Source organism: Thamnophis elegans, chromosome 5 (assembly GCF_009769535.1).
Source record: "Thamnophis elegans isolate rThaEle1 chromosome 5, rThaEle1.pri, whole genome shotgun sequence".
In the NCBI taxonomy this organism is placed as follows: domain Eukaryota; kingdom Metazoa; phylum Chordata; class Lepidosauria; order Squamata; family Colubridae; genus Thamnophis; species Thamnophis elegans.
This window is the reverse complement of record NC_045545.1, coordinates 312,768-336,976: the sequence shown is the minus strand read 5'-3', so window position 1 is coordinate 336,976 and position 24,209 is coordinate 312,768. Positions and strand designations below refer to the sequence as shown.

Genomic DNA, 24,209 nt, shown 5'->3' with positions numbered 1-24,209 from the left:
TTTAGGTCAATATAAAAGGAAAAAACAATGACGTTACCATAGGTGTATGCAACAGACCACCCAACCAAGCAGAAGAAATAGATGAGATTTTTGATAATTAGTTAACTGAGATACGTAGGAAGCACACCACAATTGTACTGGGGACTTCAACTACTCTGACATCAACAGGGAGACAAACCTAGTGGAAGATCAAATAGATTCCTGACAAATCTAATTTGTGTCCCAAAAGGAAGAGAAGAGAACTAGAGGATCGGCTACACTGGATTTAATTCTCTATAACAGAGATGAAATGATAGAAGATGTTGAAGTAACAGGGACCTTGTGGGACGTGACTATGTATTATTTGAATTCAACATTATGCAAGCTCAAGTAATAGGTCTAGGCTTATTCGATTTATATGCCGCCCTTCTCCCAAGGACTCAGGGCAGCATACAACATTAAAAGAAACATAATACAAAAGTTTAAAAAAATTAAATAGAATATCCCAAACCCAATTAAAATTGACAATGACATTTTTTTAAAAAAATTAAAATTAAAATTAACAGTAATCAATAATTTGATTTGTTTTGTTCAGGCCAGGCTGGCTTGCTGGAAAAGCCAACTTTTTAGGGCGCGTCGGAAGGACCGGAGGTCGGGGATTATACGAAGCTCCGGGGGCAGCTCATTCCAGAGGGAAGGCGCTCCCACAGAGAAGGCTCTCCCCCTGGGGGTCGCTAGCCAACACTGTCTGGCCGACAGCACCCTGAGGAGGCCAACTCTGTGGGATTGCATTGGACGGTGGGAGGCTACCGGTGGCAGTAGGTGGTCTCGCAGGTACCCTGGGCCTAAGCCATGGAGTGCTTTAAAGGTCATAATTAGTACCTTGAATCGCACCCAGAAGACAACCGGCAACCAGTGCAGGCCGCCTAAAAGGGGTGTAACATGGGAGCACCTGGGTGCCCCCATGACAACCCGTGCAGCCGCATTCTGGACCAGTTGAAGCTTCCAGGTGCTCTTCAAGGGCAGCCCCATATAGAGAGCGTTACAGTAGTCCAGGCGAGAAAGGGCGCTCTACATGGGGCTACCCTTGTAGAGCGGGTAGACTACAGCTAGTCCAGAATGCAGCCGCGCGAGCAATATTGGGTGTACTGAGGTACACCCATGTTACACCTGTCCTCCACGAGCTGCACAGGCTACCAATTGGTCTCTGGACACAATTCAAGGTGTTGGTTATTACCTTTAAAGCCCTACATGGCTTAGGACCAGCGTACCTGCGAGACCGCCTACTGCCACATACCTCCCAATGGCCGATAAGATCCCACAGATTGGGCCTCCTTCGGATGCCGTCAGCCAGTCAGTGTCGGCTGGTGGGGCCCCGGAGGAGGGCCTTCTCTGTGGCTGCTCCGATCCTCTGGAACCAGCTACCCCCGGAGATCCGGACCTCACCCACTCTCATGGCCTTCAGGAAAGCTGTTAAAACCTGGCTGTCCTGGCAGGCCTGGGGCTGTTGACCTCATTGTTAAGGTCCAGCCCCGATGAGAACGAATGCATGTGTTGTGAATTTTAAACCATTCTTTTTATTTTCTTTTTTCTTTTTTTTTCCTCCTTCTTTGTAAGCCACCCAGAGTCCTTCGGGATTGGGCAGCCTATAAATTCAATGAATAATAATAAAAATAATAAAAAAGGGCGAGGGCATGAGTGACTCTGCACAGAGCATCCCGATCCAGGAAGGATCAAAAGAAACCAGCATGGCTGCACAAAGAACTCTCTGATAAACTGAAAAACAAAGATGAAACAAGTATAAAAAAGAAAGAGGGTCACATAACTAAGGCAGAATATCAGCAAATAGCCCAAACCTGCAAAGCTGAACTCGGGAAAGGTAAGACTCAGAACAAACAACGGCTTGCTACAAAAGTCAAAGATGATGACAACAGAAAAGCTTCTTTCAAGTGGCCCTCAAGGTGTAGTCCTTAATGGAACCACATCTACACGAGGGAAGTGAGCGGTGGGGTGCTCCAAGGCTCTGCCCCAGAATTCTTCAATATTTTCATCAATGACTTAGACAAGGGCATAGAAGGGAAATTCATCAAATTTGCATATGATACCAAACCTGCTGGAATAGTCAACACTCCAGAAGTTAGGCTCAAGAACCTGGGCCCTTTCTAACAAGGTGACCTTCAATGTAGAGAAAAGTAAGGTTTTACATTAAGGCAAGAAAACCCAAATGCAGAAGTGTGGAATAGGTGGTACCTGGCCCAACAAAGTAACTGTGAAAAGGATCTTGGAGTCCTAATGCACGATCAAGCGAATAGGAGCCAGCGGTGGGCTGTAGCTGCCAAAGACCCCAATCTTGTCCTAGGCTGTATTAATAAGAGAGATTGAATCAAGTTTACATGAAATGCAGTGCCACTTTACAATGCCATAGTACAACCACACGTGGAATATGGCATCCAGTTTTGGTTGCCACAATATAAAAAAGCTTCTAGAGAAAGTGCAGAGAAGATGAACAAAATTGATTAGGGGACTGAAGGCTAAAACGTCTGAGGAACAGTTGCCGGAATTGGAAATGTCTAATTTAATGGAAAAAAGGACTAGGAATGACATGACAGCAGTGTTCCGATCTCTAAGGGACTGCCACAAAGAAGAGGGAGTCATCCTCTTCTCCAAAGCATAATCAATGCAGAATAACAGAAGAACAGAGTTGGAAGGGACCTTGGAGGTCTTCTAGTCCAACTACCTGCTCAAGCCTATAGCATTTCAGACAAAGGGGGGGAAAACCCAGTGTTGGAGTGCCCACAACCCATGAAAGCAAGTCGTTTCATGCCTTTATTATTTATTTATTGACATTTATTATGTCTATATTTACAGAAACTTCAAGTTTCATTAGTCAAACGTTAGTCAATCATATCAGGGAAACTGTTTGTACACTTTGATACCTATCCCCCCCCCCCCGCTCAAATATTACAGATCTAGGAGCGGGTTGCCCTTCTACAAACTCCCAGAGGTTAAACCTGATCAGGAGCATAGATGCACTTAATAAAAATTGAAGACGTCACAAAAGTCTCACTGCAGGATCCAGAGATTTATCAGACCGTAAAGCATAGGAAACATAAGGCCTTAACCTTGCAATAACCTTGCATTGAGGGCCAGCCAGTCCAAAGGAACAGCTTGAGACCCATTGACCCCTTGACCCTCACTTCCTCTTCGCCTTATACACCTTCAGACCGCAAACACACAACTTCCGGGACTTTCCACATTGTCACATAGCAAATGCCCTCCAACACACACCCTATTTCAACATTTCTATTTTTGCACACGCTGCTACCATATAGTTCTCCATTTCCTATGGCCCCAGCTCCTGGCATCTGTAAACCTAAGGAACCATGTTATGGAGAAAGAGGAACCCCAAGACCCTCAGGTCAGCCATCCTTTCATCAGATGCATATTTTGATCCCAAATTTTCTTAATACTTGCAGCCAAGTTATTATTTAATGCCAATACTGAACCCGTCCCAGGCCTCTCAAACTCTCTTAGCTAGAAGGGTCCATCAAGACCAGTGAAATTGTGGGTCTCCATGACAAACATATTAATATTGAATACAACGAGCCTTGTCCAGAAATCACCAGTCAAAAGGAATTAATCAAAAGCTCAGGAATACAGAATGATTGTTTTCTCCTCACTGTACAAAACAGGATCAACCCCCAGGGGCAGGAAGAACAGAGGAAACACCAGAAGGATACAAGATCTACCCTTCCCCTCTTCAATTGTTTTTTTTATTTGACATTTTCTAAACATTAAAATCACAATCACACTTTCACAGCTTTCTGTTATCGGTATTTCTTTTTTCCGATTTCAGGTTTTCCATTTTCCGTTCTATTATTTTATACATATTCTTCTTTGTTTACTTTCTCATTTTTATAAGATATACATCTACATACAATATTCCCACCTCTGTTGCTTTCTGAATATATGCCAACTCTTTTCCTTGTGTTTGCTGTGTGTTCCTCATGCACTGATTTTACATCTCTTTTCAAGCTGGTTATACCACCTGTTCCAGAACTTGTAGAACCCCGTTTCCTCTCCATCTCTTAGTTCCATGGTTAGTTTGTCCATTTCTGAGCATTCTAACATCCTTTTTTTAATGGTTTCTGCCTTTGATGGTTTTTAGTTTTCAACTTTGGGCATATGAAATTCTGGCAGCAGCGATTATATGAAGCATTAAATAGTGGATATCCTTACTAATATTGTTTATTTATTATTCCTAGAAGAAACAGCTCAGGGTTCATGCCAATTTTTTGTTCTATTATTTCTTCTAACCATTTTTGAATTTTGGTCCAGAATTCTTTGGCTTTCGGACAGATCCACCACATATGACAGAAGGTTCCCTGTTGGTGGTTACATTTCCAACAGTTTGGAGATCTATTTGGGAACATTTTGGCCAATCTCGCCAGGGGTAAATGCCACCTATAAAACATTCTGTAAATGTTTTCCTTATAGGATGCCGACATTGTCAATTTATAATTCCCCCCCCCATTACTTTCCCCCAATGCTCCAGTTCAATATTATACTCAAAGTCTTTAGCCCAAATTATTGTTTCCTTCACGGTTTCCTCCTCCATTTTGAATTTTAAGAGACAATTGTATGTTTTTGTAATCATTTTTTCTTCTGTTTCCTGTTACTATTTTGTCCAGTTCTTGTTGTTCATTTTGAAATCTGTTCTATTCTAAGTCCTTTTTGTATCTTGTTTGAATTTGTAGGAATGGCCACAGGGCTAATTCAACTCCCTGTAATTTGTTTTAATTAATTTGATTTTTTTTAAGTTTTCCTTGCCCACCCAATAACTCCTTCTATGTCAATATCCTATTCCACTCTGTTACCTTGGGGTAGATAATTGCTTCCATGGTTGATATCCATCTGGGAATTTTTGTGTAGAAGTTTTTTATTTTATTTTCATCCATATTTCTAGTAAGGCTCCTCTTACCTGATGTCTCTGGAAGTATTTATGGGCGTTGTTCTTTCCCTCCCAGATAAAAGCATGCCAGCCCAGCTGTAAATCCTGACCCTCTATCATCAATACTCTTTTATTTTGAAGTATTATCCATTCTTTGAGCCATGTTACAGCTGCTGCCTGATAGTAAAGCTCCCCATCTGGGAGGTCAAATCCTCCTTTGATTCTAGAGTCCTCTAGTAATCTTAATTTTATCCTAGCTTTTTCCCCCAGCCAAATAAAATTTAAAATCATTTTATTTAGTTCCACGGACATTTTTCCCTAATTTTACTGGTATAGTTTGGAATAGAAATAAACATTTTGGTAGGATATTCATTTTTATGGTCACAATTCTTCCATTCAGTGATAATTGTAATTTAGCCCAATTTTCCAAGTCCTTTTGTATTTGTTGTAATAATTTTCAATAATTGTCTTCTTTTATGGTAGAACATTTAGCCGTTAGCCAGATTCCAAGATATTTTACCTTTTTAACTATTTGCATTTCCAATACTCTCTCTTATTCCTCATTTTGCTTTGGTGTAAGATTTTTAGTAATTATCTTTGTTTTATTTTTATTTATTTTTAAGCCTGCAACTTTACCAAATTCCTCTACTTCTTAAATTAATACTGTCCTTGTTTCAAGAGGGTCTTCTATTATAAAAAACCATATCGTCCGTGAATGCCTGTTTTGTATTCTTCTTTTTAAATTTTTAACCCTTTTATTTCCTCTTTTTCCCTAATAATCCATGTTAGTAAAACCTCCAATGAGAAGATATATAGAAGAGGCGATAGTGGGCATCCTTGTCTGACACCTTTATTTATATTGACTTTGTCTATTAGATCTCCATTTACCATTATTTTAGCTGTCTGGTTTGAATATATTGCCTTAATCATTCTAATAAATTTTTCTCTGAATTTCATAATAGCTAATTGTGTGAAAAGAAACTGCCAATTTAAATTAATCAAAAGCTTTTTGCGTATCTACCAATACTAAAGCTAATTGTTTTTCTGGATGAGCTTCATGGTATTCTAATACAGTCATTATAATTCTTGTTTTATTTCTTAATTGTCTCTTGGGTACGAACTTGTTTTGATCTGAATGAATAATTTTGTTTAATATTTTTAAAGTCTTTCCGCAATGATCGTCATAGATATTTTATAGTCAGCATTTAACAGCGAAATTGGCCTATAGTTTTGGATCAATTGATTGTCTGTTTCTTCTTTTGGAATTAATTTTATAAATGCCTCAGTCCATGAACTTGGCATTTTTACTTATTCTAGTACTTCATTGTACAGTTCTAACATGACTTCCTCAAAAGTTTCTTGAAATTTTTTATATATCTCTTCGGGGATTACCCTTCTCTTCTTACTAACCAGGAGAATTCCCTTATATAGGGAAAATGTGATTTTACTTTTATTTCCCTTTTTCCCTTTTTTTGTGTTTCAGAGAAAATATGGTGTCGACATTTTAAATTATTTTCTTGAATTCAAACTTCTCATTTATATAGGGATTTTAACAAGTATTCTTTGCTGCCAATTCCCTCAACCTTTTCTCTGAAGAAAACAATATGCATTATTACCTGTCTTATGCAACTTGAATTGAGTCAAAAAGACCCCCTTGACTTTTTATAGATAGATAGATAGATAGATAGATAGATAGATAGATAGATAGATAGATAGATATGTAAACCGTGTTTATCTCCCCCAGGTTCTGTACAAGGCAGAGGGAATGGCCTTTGTAGACAGGAAGGGCCATCACCAAAGCAGCTGTCAGATGAGAGGAGCCTGGGACCGTGCCCAGAAAGGAACTTGAAGGGGTGTCTCACCCAAGCCCCTTCCTAATCCACATGAAGATAACAAGAAGGAGAGGGAAGGGCGTGTAAACTTCCCTAAGGGATTCCCAGGTTTAGAACAATTGCAGAAAAACAAACTCTTTAGAATTCCATCTTATCCAGAGACATCTCTTAGGGTATGTTAAACATTTCAGGTGTTTTTCAAACTATAGATTTGTAGGAAGTTAGCACCCAACCCTCTCCTAGAACAATGAAATATCCTGGGAAATATTGAAAAGGCAGAATATTATATTTCCCTGGATAAGAAATGGCGAAACATGTTTTTAGGCAGGAAACAGACTCAAACAGACTTAATAGCCCCCACCTTTGTCAATGAGCCATCAAAATGCCTGAGCTAGTCTACTCTACATAACAAAGGTAGGATTAATCCTCCACATGGCATCTGGGAACTCAACCAAGTCCCTTGGGACTCAAAAGGCACACAGCCTACAAAGATAGCTAAGACTCCCTGCCCCTGGGAGGCTGACAACCAATCAGAATACATTTCTTACACAGGAACAGGAAACAGAGAGGTGGGGCTGAACAGAGAGTATTAAAAACTCAGGAACTCTCAGCAAGTCCCTCTTTTCCTCATTTCTCTTCTTCACACAACAGCATGAAGCATGTGATCACCTCTTCCCCCAGGACCTCAAACTATGTGGTCCTGTCCACCATTAAACCATCTTTCCAAGCAGCCTCCATGTTTCCAATTTCTTTTTTTCTCCCCACTAGGAGCTGAACCCAAAAGGACATTTCTTCCAACATATTTAAAAATACTTAAAATGTATAAAACTGTTTCTCCCTCTCCATTTTTTGAAGGAAACCTCTTGGCTCAAGATTTTTTAAGAAGCACCCATCTTCTTCTCTTTAGGAAGGAGTAAAAGTGTAATAATCTCATATCAGAGTTGTCTTTAAAAGACTCCCACCCGGTCACATGACTGCCAAGCCACTCCCACCCAGTCACATGACTGCCAAGCCACTCCCACTCAATCACATGGCCGACAATCCACTCCCACTTGGTCACATGGCCGGCAAGCCACTCCCACAAAACAGGCCACACCTACAGAAGAGGTTCCCAAAAATTTTGAAACCCACCATTGGAACTCACTTAACAAATGTTTCAATGAGCAACCAAACTTTTGGGCCCCATTGTGGTAAAACAAGGATTATCTATATAAATATGTACGGAGACACATGAGTAAATTGCGTATGCAAGTTCAAAGGGAAGCAGAATATTTCAATATCGGTGGAAATGAAATAAATAAAGTAAAATGTCTGGGCCTTCATTTGGAAGCATTCATTCTGAGGCAATGGAATCAGTGAAAATGGTTCGCTTAGTTTAAAGCAGAGTTTCCACCCATTTCAGTCCCAGGACAGAGGAATCTCCTGGTCTAGAATCGGTTGGGATTCAGCAACAGACCAGAAGGGGATGAAATGCTGGCAGATGCATTTTCCCTCTTCCATTCCTCTTTGTTTCTAAGTATGACCCCCATGGAGCTCCTCTCCCATTGCTCTGGATGGAGGGGACTTTATTTAGATCACAGGAATCTTAACAAGTGTTTTGATCTAGAAGATCTGCAGGAGACCAAGTTACTTCAGAATCCATTACAACTTTAGCGTCCAGAGCTTTGGCCTTTTAAAGCGCTTTTGTCAATGCATAGATCTATAGGAATATAGATATATTGTAGATATAGAGAGGGGGGAGAAATGTTAATATTGGTGAATTATAGTATTTTTCGGAAAATATACATACGGGAGTGAAGTTTCCCTTCCATGCGTTGAACTCTAAATGGGCTGGAATTTGGATGTTGTTGATGCCTCTGATACACTGAAATTCAACAATATTTCCCTCTTCTGTATGTATTGAAAGCTGTTGCGTCCCCCTCAGCCTGATCTTGTGTTGACTCATATCTTCTTCACTTGTTATACAAGGAGCTCCAGAAAGACACAGATCAGGTGACATATAGAAAACTTTACAGTAAAGAATTCATTTGATAAAGAGATTAAAGTTTAAGTAAAATTTCTATGTTGCAATAGGATATAAAAGAGAAGCGATCAGAGTAAATTGGTTTTTCTCTCTCTTTGTCCCTCATTTCCCTTTTGTCTCTCAGCTGTTATTGTCATGAACATGAAAGCACCTTAGATCCACAACTTCTTTTAAGACAAGACAATGTTGCATGTCTTGTAAAAGGCAGAAGGGAAACATTTTAGTCCCCTTCTTCCAAATTGCCTCATACTGAAGGTCTGAATTAGAAAACCAAGCTCGGCCAACTTTTCTTAAAATGCCACTTCAGGTCTTCTCTTTCAACATGGACTAATCAGGGAAGATGTGAGTGAGAAGAAAGAGAACAGAATCTATCATCCATACCTAAAATGCCTATTTGAAAAACAAGATGATCTTTATATGCTATAATGAATGGACGGAGGTTTGCATTGGTGGGGAAGATAAATGTAAACGTATTTTTATTTACAAGTGAAGTCATATTGTTTGCTGAGAATGGAAATGATTAGCAAGGAAAAAAGAAGCAAGTAGAAGGATGACTTTATGTGTGAAAATGAATGGAGAAGTTAAAATAAATAATATATTTGAAGTAACAGTATATTTTAACATGACAACCAGTTTTGTGTTACACAATATCCTAGAACCAAGAAAGAGAGTCTCTGTCAACGTTCCAAACAGCATCCAAAATTAAATCAGAGTCCAAGGCAAAATGTTGCTCAAAGATCCAGTTGATGAAGAGAGCCATGTTGGCACATCTGGGAAAACCTGAATCTGAGCTTCCTGGTTTTCCCCCACCCAGTTGAAAGTTCATGATCTTTCCCCCACACCCACAAGTCCATCACATGGTCCAATCTCCCACTGCCATGCTGGCAGCTTCCACCCATCCAGTTCCAGTCAGACGCAGAGGTGCAGAGACAAAGGATGACCTTGGCTTTCTGAGAAGAATGTTGTTATGGCTACATAGCATCTAACTCCATACAATCCCCCCTCCCATTTTCCCACAATAGAAACAGCATAGTAGAATAATAGAAAGTGTGTCAGGCCAAAGATGCAAAAGGGAATATGTCTGCAGGCCTGACAGTCTAATTGTGAAATAGAGATCCACATTTGTGGTCTAAGAGACACATACTCCTCCAGGTGAGAAAAATTTCTAGGTATAAAATGAACTGTAAAATTTATATAAGTAGAAATTCAAAATTTTCCATGCAGAGGGAATCTATTTTATCCTGGAATCAGATTATTTTTTTTTCTTTTATCTTATTGATATGATGGCAAGACCAATCAATTAATCTTCTCTTCTCTTTCTGTGAAAGATCACACCCATTGACCTTTTTAAAATGTTTCCTAGCTGGTTTTTTAGGGTCAAACCCTAGATTCCAGAATCATAACATTCTGTATTTTTGTTCTCTAATGACCTCTAATATAACCCCTTGCTGGATTTTAAAGTGAACTCTTTGTGCTTGCTTTAACTTCTTTAGTCATAACTTTTGTTTTCTCAGTTTGGAAGTCAGCGGCAATTTCCCGGGTAGCGAAAGTGATCTCATTTACGGATTTCTATAAAATATGTGGCTAGAAAACAGAAGCCAAAAGAGGAAATAGAAGTTTTTGGGTTGTTGTTTTTTCTAAACCACTATTGAATAAAAATTAACTAATTTACTAATTTACTAATCACTATCAAACTTAAAGTATTGACTATAATGTAAATATAATGGTGATACGAACAATTAATATTATTACAAGTGTTAGTACTACTATTATTATATTATTAGCAGGGACATACAGTCAGGGGGAGGCAGGGGAGGCAGAGCCTCACCACAGTCGTCATAAAAAGAAAAGAAAATGTAAAAGGAAAAAGGCAACAGCTGCTGAGGTCAGGCTGAGCTAGTTGCTGCCAGAGCCACCATGGAGGACTCTGCTTAGTGCTTAACTGTGTAAAAAAGCCTCTAAAAAATTGCCCTCTACAGGAGGCGGCAGGAAAACGACATGCCTCATCTAGTCTGGCGTTTTATGATCACTCGAGCAGAGGTAAGAAAGGGTTAAAAGCCGAAAAATTCCTGACGTAGATGAGGCACGTCCTGCCTCTTGTAGAGAGGGTGTTTTTTTAGAGGCTTTTTAGAGGCTCTGGCAGCAACTAGCTCAGCCTGACCTCAGCTCTTGCCTTTTTCCTTTTACATTTTTTTTCTTTCCATGATGGCAGGGAATCCGGACCCTTCCCACTCTCTCGGCCTTCCGAAAAGCCACCAAAACCTGGCTGTTCCAGCAGGCCTGGGGCTGTTGAACAAGGTCCAGCCCCACCTAGACGGAATGTATGTGTGTCTTTTTTTTAAATTGTATCTTTTTTAATTCCTAAATTTTTAATTTTTATCTTGTTTCTGTAAGCCGCCCAGAGTCCTACGGGATTGGGCGGCATACAAATTTATTAAATTACTAATTGCTAAATTACTAAGAGCAGAGTTGAAATCCTCTCTGAAACAGCTGGAAAAGGTACGTGTGTGGGCCGGAGGGAGGGGGAGGAATTCAAAAAGTTTGATTGCATGCAGAGCCATGTTCCCTTTTCAAACACACACACACAGAGACACACAGACACACACAAACCTGGATAAAAATATATAAGCCCAGCTTCACTGATTACAAGTTTGAAAAGGCAACGTGGCTCCACCTGCAATCAAAGGCTCGAAAACATAGGTGCGTGCACACACCCTGCACAATTGGTCCTGCTGCCTCTGGCGGACGGGGCTTTACTGTCCTGCGGCAAAGATTCCGTCCCTCATCCCGGAACCTTCGTAATGGCGGGAACTTGTTCTCACTCGCACGGGCTTCTGCAGAGCTTCCCTCTCTGGGGCTGTAATTGTGCGGGGTGTGCGTGGGCCTCATCCTTCTGAAGAGGACCTGTCCCCGGAGGGCAGGTGGGCTGGCATCAGTCTTGGGATGTTCTGTGGAGCCCCCCCCCCCCCAGGGAAACATGTCGCTGCCAGGTACTTTTAACCATATAATTTGGTCCTAAGACTGCAGAATGCTACAAAAAACCATAAATGCAGGCCAGTATTTGAGTGTTTCAAATGTGATTGGAACACTCAAGAAGGTGACCACAGTATGTGTGTGTGTGTGAATGTGTGTCTGTGTGTGTCTGTGTGTGTGAGTGAGAGAGAGAGACACAGACAGACAGACAGAGACAGAATCAGAGACAGAAAGAGAAAGACAAAGAAATGAAGAAAGAAAAAAGAAAGAAAAAGAAAGTGGGAGAGAGAGATGAAAGAAAGAAAGAAAGAAAGAAAGAAGAGAACTTATAACCACGATTGAGCCCAAAATTTTGGTTGCTAAGCAAGAGCGTTGTTAAGTGAGTTTCCCCACATTTTCCAAGTTGGCCATGCCCACCCGGTCACATGACCACCAAGCCACTCCCACAAAACAGGCCACATCTAAAAAATTTTGAAACCCACCACTGGTGTAGGGCATCCACTCCATTGTAACATACCAAGTGGGCAGGAACAATTGGAGGCAAATAGGCAAACCCTCAGATAGGAAAGAAAGTTGGCAAGGGGGAATAATTTCTCAGAGAGATGTGATATTATTTAGAATGTTAGCCATTATTATTAGCATTTTAGCCTGGCTTCCATGCTTCCTTTTGCAACCATGTTTTTCCTTTGAACCAAACCTTTGGTGAAACAATAGGGCTGCATTCTGAAGTCCCAATGCTTCTTCATGGTCAGTAGGCTTGGAAATGCTGAAGAGAGAATGTCCATGGACTCAGAACCCCATACATTATACAACACAGAGATATAAAATATAAATACATACTGCATGATATTCTAGCAGTTACTATCAGATAGCCTGCATTCACAGAAGCAGCAAATAAGAGTTTGAAGATAGTATCAAATTTAAGAAAGGGTCATGGCAACTAAAATTTCTAAGGCAGACTCAGTGCTGTTGTAGCTACAATAAGCACATGATGGTAGTATTCTACCTGAGCAATGATACTGACACCAAGCAGGAGCCAGAATTTCAGATAATGGTTCTGGATGTTTTCAAGAGGACAAAATAAAAGTTTATTGCCATATAACTGTATCCTGTACAAGCCTCATTCAATCACAGTGATAGCTGAACAATGCCCTCTTTGCTACAGCCAAAGTGACTTTCCAGTTTGAATAGATGAATTTTTATCTGCATTCCATGAATTTTCTAAATATATTATACTTTGTGCAAACAAGTCAAAATATTTTTGACTATGAAAGCCGAATATCAAATTATTAATTGAGAGCCTACATAATTTGTTTTGTTTTGTGCCTTTGAGTCAGTGTTGACTCCTGGTAACTGCCCGGATTAATCTCTGCGGATTTCTAGCAAGATTTTAGGAATTGTTTTCAACATCAGTCTCCAGTCCTTGATGAAATGATAGGATTATTGAATGATTATTCCCCATTGTTATTGCATCTGGAGATACAACTCTGATGAAAATTAAGGAGGCTTTCATAGAAAAGAGTCAGATTGGAATATTGCCACACTCCATCCAGATAGTGAAAAACCCTCTTCTCCACTCCTTTTATTTTGGTAGTACAGGAGCACAACTTTTGTTTAGAGCCACGTTTGGCCCTTGAATGCCAGAGTGACTTTCTGAATGGTAGCAAAGCAGGGCATGATTTAAAAAGCATTTCATTTCCTCTTTCCTGTGGCTGGTGATTGGAGCTGCTGGCTGGAAGGGCGGAAGCAGAGAGAAAATCTGAAAATTTCAAAATGCTTGAAATTGTGACTTAATTTTATTTCAAAATGACCAGCTTAGTTCAATGTAATAGCTGTCTTGCACCTGTTTTTTGAAGTACTTTTTTCAAATTTGGATGTTGTCCCCTTTGCAAACAAATTGCTAGCCTACCTAGACAGATTACCTATCTAGAATCTCCAATCTGTGCTCTCCAAGCAGAAATTAGGTGTCCAGTGCAGCCATTCCACTCTAGGGAGATGCCACGCTATCAGCCCCCCCTCCCCCTCCCCCCTACTGCAAAGATCCCGCCGGGGAAGAGCAGCCTGGACAACCGCGGGATCTGGCAGGGTGAGAGCTGTGAACCATCAACACAAAGCTTTTGCTGTGACCCAGCATAACAGATACAGCGCCCTTGCTGACCTTAATGGGGGCACTAAAGAGACAGGTCAAGGTAGTTGTGATAACGAAGACTCAAATAAGCAGGGGATCGTGGTTCAAAATGAAGAACTTACTTCAGAAAGGCAAAATGGGGAACCAGGTATCACACATCAGTCGCACAAGAAGAGCAAGGTATGCAAAAAAGAGAAGTCACCTTCTGGTTGGTGATTCAATCGTAAGGGATGTAAATTTAGGAAAGGATATGGAGGTTTTAAAAGAGGCCAGGTGTCTGCCAGGTGCTACTTCCAGCAGAGACAAGAGGCGTATTCTTAAGATAGTCAAGAATGCAAGCAAGGACTGTGATGTTGGTGCTATTATACATCTTGGCACAAATGATCTGTCCCAAAAAGATGTACTTTCTGTGAAGAATGATTTCCAGAGCTTTGGGTATGAACTTAGTATTATAGATTGTAGGATTATATTTTCAGAGGTTTTACCAGTATATAAGGAACAAAAAGGGAAGGGCCAGCATGTAGCAGGGTTTAATGTGTGGCTAAAGGAGTGGTGTAAAAGGGAAGGCTTCGGTTTTATTAGTCATGATGCCTGCAGCTGGTCCAATGAAAAACTGTACCCATCCAAGAAAGGGACTGAGTTACTTGGCATTAAATTCACAGATTTTCTGGATGAACATTTAAACTGAACAAGGGGAACAGAGAATTAATTGAAACAGAACATTTCTGTCCCCAGCAATCTAAAATTCATAGGGTTATCAGTGCATGTAACACAGATGTTTGTGCGGGTAAGATTATCACTCCCACTGTCAAGCAAAACCAAGCATTTAATAGTGAGTGCCATCCCATGTGCACGAATCATACAAGGGGCAAGAAACTAGGGGCAGTCAGGCATAACACAGGTTATGTAGACAGTAAACACAGGGTCAATCAAAATGGACTCAAAAGTCTATACACCGAGTATGCACAGAGTATGAGGAATAAACAGGGCAAATTAGAAATTCAAGTAAAAGAGTTGCACTATATATAAAAAATAACTGCATCTCTATAGAAATAGAGCACAACAATGATGAGAACTATCTTGAATGCGTTTGGGTAAATATTAAAGAGGGGGGAATGACATTGCCATAGGTCTATACTACAGGCCACCCAACCAAGCAGAGGAAGTAGATGAACTTTTTGCTAGTCAGCTAACTAAGGTGTGTAGGAAGGACACCACAATAGTAGTGGAGGATTTTAACTACCTGGGAAACAAACTCTAAACCAAGTGGAAGATCCAACAGGTTCCTAACAAACCTAGCAGACAACTTTGTTTCCCAAGAAGTAGAGAAGGGAAAAGGGGGATCGGCCATATTGGACTTAATTCTCACTAACAGAGAGGAAATGATAGAAGGTGTTGAAGCCACAGGAACCCTGGGGGCAAGAGACCAGGCAATATTGGGATTCAACATTATGCAAACACAAGTAGTAGAACAAAGTCAAACTAGAGTCTTGGACTTCAGCATAAACAAAGGACTCTGAGTTGCATTGAGTTTCATTGAGTTCATGTGAGTCTCTAGAAAAATGTTCCATTGCTGATGTTTACCTACCATTTTAATCATTTTGTTTGGTTCAGATCCTTTATCAGATTGAGTTAAATTGAATAGATTGATTGTCGCAAACATGTATCGTATCTTTGGTGTTTCTTCGGGAACATCCTGGTCATTAAATCCCAGAGTTGAGTTGATCACACAATACCCCCAAGAATATTGATATCTTATACATGTTTTATTATTTAATATTCTAATATTAAAATGATTGTGGAAATGCATGTGCATGTAATTAGATATTTTTCACATTTAAAGGTGTTTCTTTCTAGTGCAAGAAAACACAGAAATTCCCACAAATATTAGCTCAGTTGGAGTGGAAGATATTTTAATGTTTTAATGCATGACTGTTCTCATTATCATATATAGTTTTGTGAAGCTTTGCAATGTTTACCAAATCTCTGGTATGAACCTCTGTTCATACTGAAGAGTGCATGTTATTTTTGCCTACTTCATCCACCCTGGAAGGAGGAAGCACATCTATTCATCCTTATTGCATTGGAAAACCACACATACTCTTCTAATTTCTCATGTTATTATCAAAGATGTGATATTTAAAGAGATACAGAAAGAATCAGATAATGCTAGGAATGTGTGATAACCAGAGAATAGTATGAAGAATGGGCAGATATTTCTGAAAGTTGTTAATGGAATTCCTCCTCAGATCCAGCTTCTTCTACAAGTCTCTTTGGCATGAAAATATGGTAACAATTAAGGAATTCCTGGCCAGAATTTCCATTACCTGTGAGATCCAAAAAAGTAGAAACCCCAAGATTTTTTTTACCCTTTGTCAATCATTACTGCTAGATTCCACAGAAATCCACATCTGATGATAGTTTTTCCATTTTACACTTTAAAGTTAATGCTTGTTCTGGTGTGTTCTTGACATTTAATCTTTAACGTTTATTGATGATTATCCCCCTCCCCCAGTAATTGAGTTGGTCAGGTCCAAATTAGCTATTTTTATTGTGCCTTAGCTCTATTTTTGGTTTGGACTTAATTTCAGCCATTCAGCATTTTATTTAGGAACACACAGAAATTGGGAATGAGCAACATTGAGAGAAAGGGGAGGTGATTTTTCTTTTTTTTTTTTCTTTTCCCATTGAATTTTTTCTTTCTTTTCCTATTGAACTGGAGGTGGTTTGGACTGGAAGGCTGGCTTGCCTTTCCTAATATAGGTATATAGAAAGAATAATAAATTATTCTATAGAAAGAATAATACAATGAGGGAGGGAAAGAAATTGAGATGTCATGTGTGACATGACATCCTAATGCAAATACTTTCAAATGATATATTAATTTCTTTGGCACAACACCTCTATGACACATGTGATGTAATTGTGGATTGTGCTGGATGTCTTTATTAATGATCTAGTAGTTTTCATAGACTTTGACTAAATAACTAATTCCTAGCTAGGACAAAGGGGTGTAAACCAGCCCATACTAAAAGTGCTGGGTGAGGGAAGAAGAGATGAGCTCTTTCTGACTTAGTTCAGGATGTTTGTCATTCAAAATGTGACATGCTTTCGCTCAAAAAATTGACTGACAATGAAGGAGCCTTCTTTAGCCATTGTAAAATCAGCAGAGGAAAAAGCAGCATTCTGCTATGGAGTGTTAGAAATCTTCCACCCCCTGCAAGATTTGACAGTACCCTGATTTTCTGGATATTGTTTGGAGAGCATTAAATACTCCCTGGGTAGAATTTCTAAAAGTAAATAGAAATATACAAAGTCTTCCTTACAAGATTGGCTAATGATTAACTACATCTATACAGACTGAACACAGATAGAGTTTTGTTTATATAATGCACCCTTCGTATGCATGGATGGCCACCTCCGTTGACTTGGGATGTGATGTGTTGGTGTCGCAATCAAGTACCTTATTCTCTGAGCATTTTGTGACTCCTATTAAGTAGTAAATATGTGGGCATTGGCTCCCCGAGATGACTATTAACCTTTGCCTCCATTATCCCCCTTTTACATGGAGGGGAATTTACCAGTCAGCTTCCTCCCCCTTATATGGTGAGGCCCCTTCAGGTGGTATCAGGGAACAGCCCCTCTTTCAACTAGAGCTTTGAGTGCTTTCCGGTCACATGTATTCTTCTGTGGTTTTCAGAAGGTCGTCTTACACGGAGCCATTTACCATGGGGTAACATTTCCCATCATCATGCCTTGAGCAGAGCCCTCTGCTCAAAGAGGGTCTCAGAAGGAAGGGGGAGCTTTCTTGAACAATTGCAGTCCAATGCCTTCCTGCAGGAGTTCAGTATTTGGTCATCAGTTTTATATGCACATAGATCTCTTCTTTGCAGCTTCCTTCTTCCTTCCTTCTTCCTATTTATTTCTCTTCTCAGCTAGAACCCCACATACTTCCATTTCTGGATTGCAATTACGGGCAGTCCTTGACTTATGACCATTCATTCAGCAACCATTCAAAGGGCACTCAATAAGGGGGGCTTCCAATGTCCCATGAATTTACAGCATCCCTGTGGTGGTCATATGATTGTGATCTGCTATATATCCTGCAAGTTTCCCACAAGTAAAGTCAAATGGAAGCTAGCAGGAAGTTGGAAAACGCATTCATAGTAGGTCTTTGCTTAACAACCCGCGTAGTCCCTGCTTCACTATGGCAACAGGACTGCCAAAATCGCTGCCATTAAGTTACAATTACATCATGTTGTGCTTTACAAGTACAGGAGATCCTTGACTTATAACAGTTCATTTGGTGAATGTTCAAAGTTAACAACATACATGTAGGGCTCAACTGTGGTCATAAATTGAGGACTAGCTGTACATTGCCATTCTGTGATAGAAATTCTGGTCTTGATTGCCATTGTAAGCCGAGGGCTACATTTGGCCTACTTATGACGCTTTAATTTACCAAAGAGAGCAGCTAAAGCAGAGCCATGTCTTTGGCTAGTTCACTCAACCTTCGAACCTTTAAAAGCAAGACTATCACCTCCTTTGGTTGTATCTTCCTTTAACAGTTTCTAGGGATTATAAATATCTCTACTACTTTCTTCACTGCTTCTTCACTCGTTCATCCTAGACTCCGATGACACTCATCTGTTTCTGCGCGTGTGAAAGAGTTCCTGTTCAACATTTCAACCAATAGGACCCAAATAGTATTGCTGGACCAACTTGGACAGGGTAGCCATGGGCCAGAAGTGTAACTCACTGGCCACGCCCACACCTGGTTCAGTGAAGGGGGGGAAGTCCCAATAAATCACATGACATCGCCGTGACAATGATCTACCCCGGAATACTGCTTCCTTTGCTGTAGGGAATCATGGAGAGGACCTTGGAAAGAATATTCAGAAACAATTTCAGAAAAAACAAGGGCAGAAACTTTTTATAAAGCCCAGGAAAGGAGATAATTATTAGGAAAAGAATCAAGCTGACTTCTCCTGACTTAGATGGTTGTGAGGAGGGGAAGTAAAAGATAAGCAGACCTGCAAAATACGGCTACTATGGACCATCTCCCTAAAATCTAGTTCTATTCTTCCCCTGGAGCTGGTTTCTTGATCTGGTGTACCTCATTGGATAGAAATCTCTTGTAACCTTTGCAGCATCTCCCTGTCAGTCATTTCTTCTGCAATATTGTCGGTTAGTAGATGTCTTGTTCCTGGTCCATTTTTCCCTTCTCCTCCACCTCTTGCAGAGCAGAGAGATTGGCTAAACAAGTTCTTCTTTCTGAGCTCTTTGTCTCCCCAGTGTAGCCCTTCCCTAAAAAGTCCTTACTGCGAGTAAACTGGCTCAGATTTACCATCTTAGCTGATTGGAAGTTTCCACCTGGATGTCCTAATCAGGTTTTAGTTAAAGGCTTTGCCTCTGAAGTGATTCAGGAGTTGTACCAGGCAAAGAGCGCATGCCTTTCAATGTATGCTCCCCTTGGTGCGCCTGCTTACTCCCTTGTAACCCCTTCCCCTCAAATGAATGCAGCTGTGAACCTCCTCTTCTTGAGAATGATCCCAGCATCAGAGTGAAGGTTCCAAGGGGTGGGGGAGCGGTATTGAAGACTACAAGATCTGCCCTGTTATCTGGCTTCCCTGGGAGTCAAGTTCCAGAAACTGTTTGCTTCCCTTGGGCTCATTAGGCCTAGGGGGCTCATGTGTCCATCTCATGCTACAAAGCACCGGTCTCACACTTGATCATGTGACGCATCAGGATGGATTGGGATGTTTTTTATTATATGAGCCAAGGTGGCGCAGTGGTTAAATGCAGCACTGCAGGCTACTGCTAGATCAGCAGTTCAGCGGTTCAAATCTCACCGGCTCAGGGTTGACTCAGCCTTCCATCCTTCCAAGGTGGGTAAAATGAGGACCCAGATTGTTGGGGGCAATATGCTGACTCTCTGTAAACCGCTTAGAGAGGCCTGAAAGGCCTATGAAGCGGTATATAAGTCTACTGCTATTGCTATTGCTATTTTTCCCTTGCAGAGTTGGGGTGGGTGTGGCCTGCATGTGACGCATCCCACCTGCGGAAGTAAAATATTCAGCATGCTTGTAGTCATTTTTCACTTAGCAACGATTTCTTGTGACAACTGAATTGCCGGCTCCAATTGTGGCTGCTAAATGAGGACAAGTGTGTTCCATCAGTTGCATCAGCGGCTGACCTAATCTAGCAAATCAATTAATGTTTAGAAAAGGCCATTGAGATAATATCTTCCGTACAGGTTTCTACCAAACAGCTCTATCACGTTCAAGGAGGACACATCAAATTCCTCATGGAGGAATTTCACTTCACTTTGTCCATTAAAGGAAGCACAGCCTTCTTCTATGGTCATCAAAAGCAAGAGGGGATTTGATAATCCGAAAAGGTGCTACAAGGTTTGTTTTGAATGGGTTCACTTTGTATGGAACAATGAATCAGACTGAGTTTATACCATGGCAAATTCTGACCCATTCTGTCTTAAATTACAGCTTTAGTAGGGATGGAGTTTGGGAAGACTTTATCTTAATCTTTAATTGCTTATAATTATATAATTTCATACTGTAAAAACAAACAAACAAAAGAAAGCAAAATAAAACAAAAACAATTATAGAAATCCATGTGGGTGAACCTCCATCAGATTCTGAACATCAAAGTCCCTTTGGCTATTTCCAGAGCAACATAAGGAGCACCAAGATTCTTCCTGGATCTTTGATTAGACTGTGAACTGAAGTACTAAATGCATCTTTACAAATTATACTACAAATTGTTTTGCGGTAAAAATGATTAAGGTATTTTTTTAATTTTTTTAAAGAACTTGACACCTCTATATGTAAAAACATCAATTTCAATTATCTATTGTCATTGCTTTAAGATGCTGATTCAGAATTCAGAATAATTAAATGTTTACAACTAAAATATATATAGAAAGCATCTACATTCCTCAAGATGCATTTTTAAAAATATCTTTATAACGTTACATTATAATATGTGTTCTGCCTTAAAGATGTTCTATCAACTTGTTTTTAAACGTTATCATTTCCCCAATAATTTGAGTTGGTAAAATTTGTCTTTTACCAAGTAGGCTTTTAGGTTTAGATCCACCATTTATAATTGTATACAATCCAGCTTCATGTGGTCATATTAAAGAGAATGATATATTATTTCAGACATTCATCTTCTGGTTCTAATGGTGCTGTATTTGTCCTGTTGTTTATTTAATTAGATCTGTAAAATAAAATGTGAACAGTAAGAAATAAATTTGCATCTTTACATTTTAGGTAATTATTTTTAAAACTCATTCATCTGATCTGCAGTAGAAAGCAGCCTGGAATAATTTTAAGACATCAAACTACATAGCATGATGATTCTGAAAGTCAGTATCACCATTTTTAAACCAAATAGCTCAAGAACCATTTTATCACTGAGCAATTTCTATCTTTTTTAAGATGACTTTTGACCCAATGACATGTAATAAACTTTAATCATTTATTAGCCGTTCTTGATGTTTTGGGATATAAACTCTGGCACTCAGAATGAACTCAAAACACCAACAGTTTAAATATAGGAATGGGGAATTAGATGTAACCAAACTTATATTCACCCTCACAGGGGATACACTTGAGGGAAGATGGAACACAAATGCAGTGAATAAACAAATTCATAGCATACTCAGAAAACACAGACAATAGAAGAATACCTGGAAATTGTAGCACACAATGTCAAGAAAGCCTCCATTTTTTTTATTAACTAAGAAGATTTTCAATAAAATGTCCACTATAGAAATATTTCATATTTGCATGTAAATTTCGGCAAAATGTGTATTTCACTAATACCATTTGTATTCATTGCGATTTCAAATGCAGACCCCATCATATAATAAGTTTCCTGTGATCCAAATGAAATTCCTCCCATTTAGAGCAGTGGGAAGGAAGTTCTATGGGGAGTTGGGTTAATACTTAAAAACAAGGAGGGATGAGACAAGGAGGCACAAACATCACCCATCGTTTCATCTCTTCTAATCTGATGCTGAATCCTGTCAGATTCCAAAACTGAAGACCAGGAGATCCCTCCGTCCTGCCTCCTCCGATCTCCCAAAGTTATTTCCCCAGTGTGTGATAGCTTTCTCCTGGATTCCCCTCCGTTCTGCCTCCTCCGATCTCCCTAATTTCAGCCTTTAATCATCCAGTTGTCTATTTTTGGGAGTTTTTTCCCTCTCTTCCACCCCCCCACTTCATAGGAGTCCCACAAATGTTTGCCACATGGCTTGGGGGTGGTGGTCATGTGACTGAGTGTGCATGAGTGATGTCAGGTTGGCCATACCCGCCCAGTCACATGACCACCAACCACGCCCACAAAATAGGCCACACTCACAGAATAGTTTCTAAAAAAATTTGAAACCCACCACTGATGTGGTTATTTGTTTTGAAAATGAAAAAGTAAAAAACTTTACAACAATTTTTTTTAAAAAAGAAGAAATCTCCTGGTTTTCATCTTGGAATCTGTCAGGGTTGATCAATAGACCAGAAGATATGAAATGCTGGCAGATTCAGCATTTCGGTCCCATTCCTCATTGTTTTTAATTATTACCCCCATTCCCATAGTCCCCCCATACTCTAAATGGAAATAATTGTATTTATATCACAGGAATCTTAATAAAATAACAGAGCTGGAAGGGACCTTGGCGGTCTCCTAGCCCAACCCTTTGCTCAGGCAGAAAACCTTATACCATTTCAGAAAAAATGGTTATCCAAACTCTTCTTTAAAACTTCCAGCGTTGAAGCATTCACAACTTCTAGAGGCAAGTTGTTCCACTGATTAATTGTTCTAACTGTCATGAAATTTTCTTCCCTCCTTGATTAGTTTCCATTCATTGCTTCTCGTTCTGCCTTCAGGTTCTTTGGAGAATAACTTGACTCCCTCTTCTATGTGGCAACCACTGAGATACTCTGCTATTATGTCACCACTAGTCCTTCTTTTCATTAAACTAGACATATCCGTTCCATCACCCCTTCTTTATATATTTTAGCCTCCAGTCCCCAAATCATCTTTATTGCTCTTCTCTGCACTCTTTCTAGAGTCTCCACATCTTTTTTTACATCACGACAACCAAAACTGGATTGTAAAGTGGTATTAACACTTCACGTGGTCTTGATTCTCTCCCTCTGTTTATGCAGCCTGGAACTGGATTGACTTTTCTGGCAGCTGCAGCCCACTGCTGGCTCATCCTTAAGTAATTCTCCACTAGGACTCTAAGACCCCAAGTTACTACTATTGAGCCAGGTACCACCTAAAGTATCACTGCACATTTTGTTTCTCTTGCCTAAACGAGGAACCTTACTTTTTTCACCATTGAATTTCATTTTGTTCTATGGAACAAAGTCTATAAGTCTGTCTATTAATGTTCAGTGTTCAAGTCTGTTAAGAAATGTTCTGATTTAGAAGAAGAAATGCAGAAGACAAAGTTACCTTAGAAACCATTACATCCACACATTTAGCTGCCAGACCTGGGTCTTTTAAGTACTTCAAGTGATTTTTCTAATGGATATAGATATAGATATACAGTATATAGATATAGACAAGGAAAATAAATGATAACTTTAGTGAATTAAAGTATTTTTCTGAAAATATACATACCAAATGCAATACGGATACTCAAATTTCCCTTCCACACAATTAGTCCTTAATGGTCCAGAAGATGGATGTAGATTATAGCCGCTTAAACATAGAAATTCCACTACATCTCCATCTATAGAATATAGTGTATCCCTTTTGGGCCACCTCAGCCTTATATTACGTTGTCTCATATCTTCTTCACTTGCTGTACAAGCAACTGCAAAAGGACACAGATCAGATGAAACATAGAAAGTTTGACACTGAAGAATTCCTTTGATAAAGAGATTAAGGTTTAGGTTGAAAATTCTATGTTGCAATAGGCTAAAATGATTAGAGATCTACAGTATATAAATGGATGTCTCCCTTTTCTATTTTGTCTCTTATGAACTAATTATCAGTCATGAACTAAACCTCTTTTAAGCAAGACAATGTTACATGTGTAAAAGGAAGAAGAGAAACATTTCAGTCCCCTTCCCTTCTTCCAAATTTAATGATTTTAGTTCCCTAGTGATTCAACTAATACTATTATTCAAAAAGAACCAGTGGATTGTTAGGAAACATGGCTTTCTGTAATTTTTGTTCAAGGATTGATTGATTGATTGATTGATGACAATGGCATGATGGTGATGATGGAGGGCCCTGTTCTCATCTGTGAAATACTAAGAAAAATGTAATCTACCTACTGAACTCATGTAA

At 39.7% G+C, this 24,209-nt stretch overlaps 1 protein-coding gene across 3 annotated transcripts in view; it reads right to left on the bottom strand.

Annotated features, from left to right (window-relative positions):
• Positions 1 to 24,209, bottom strand: part of CFH (complement factor H) — a 92,472-nt gene that overhangs the window by 14,624 nt on the left and 53,639 nt on the right. The window contains exons 21-22 of one of the 3 annotated variants that reach the window (XM_032217434.1): positions 23,535 to 23,730; positions 20,680 to 21,125 (exon numbers count right to left, since the gene is read on the bottom strand). The exons of the other annotated variants lie outside the window; for them this stretch is intronic. Coding sequence (XP_032073325.1) covers position 21,125; positions 23,535 to 23,730 — 197 coding nt within the window. The 3' untranslated portion in view covers positions 20,680 to 21,124. Of the gene's footprint in view, positions 1 to 20,679; positions 21,126 to 23,534; positions 23,731 to 24,209 lie in introns of those variants that run through there. 3 annotated transcript variants of the gene reach the window in all.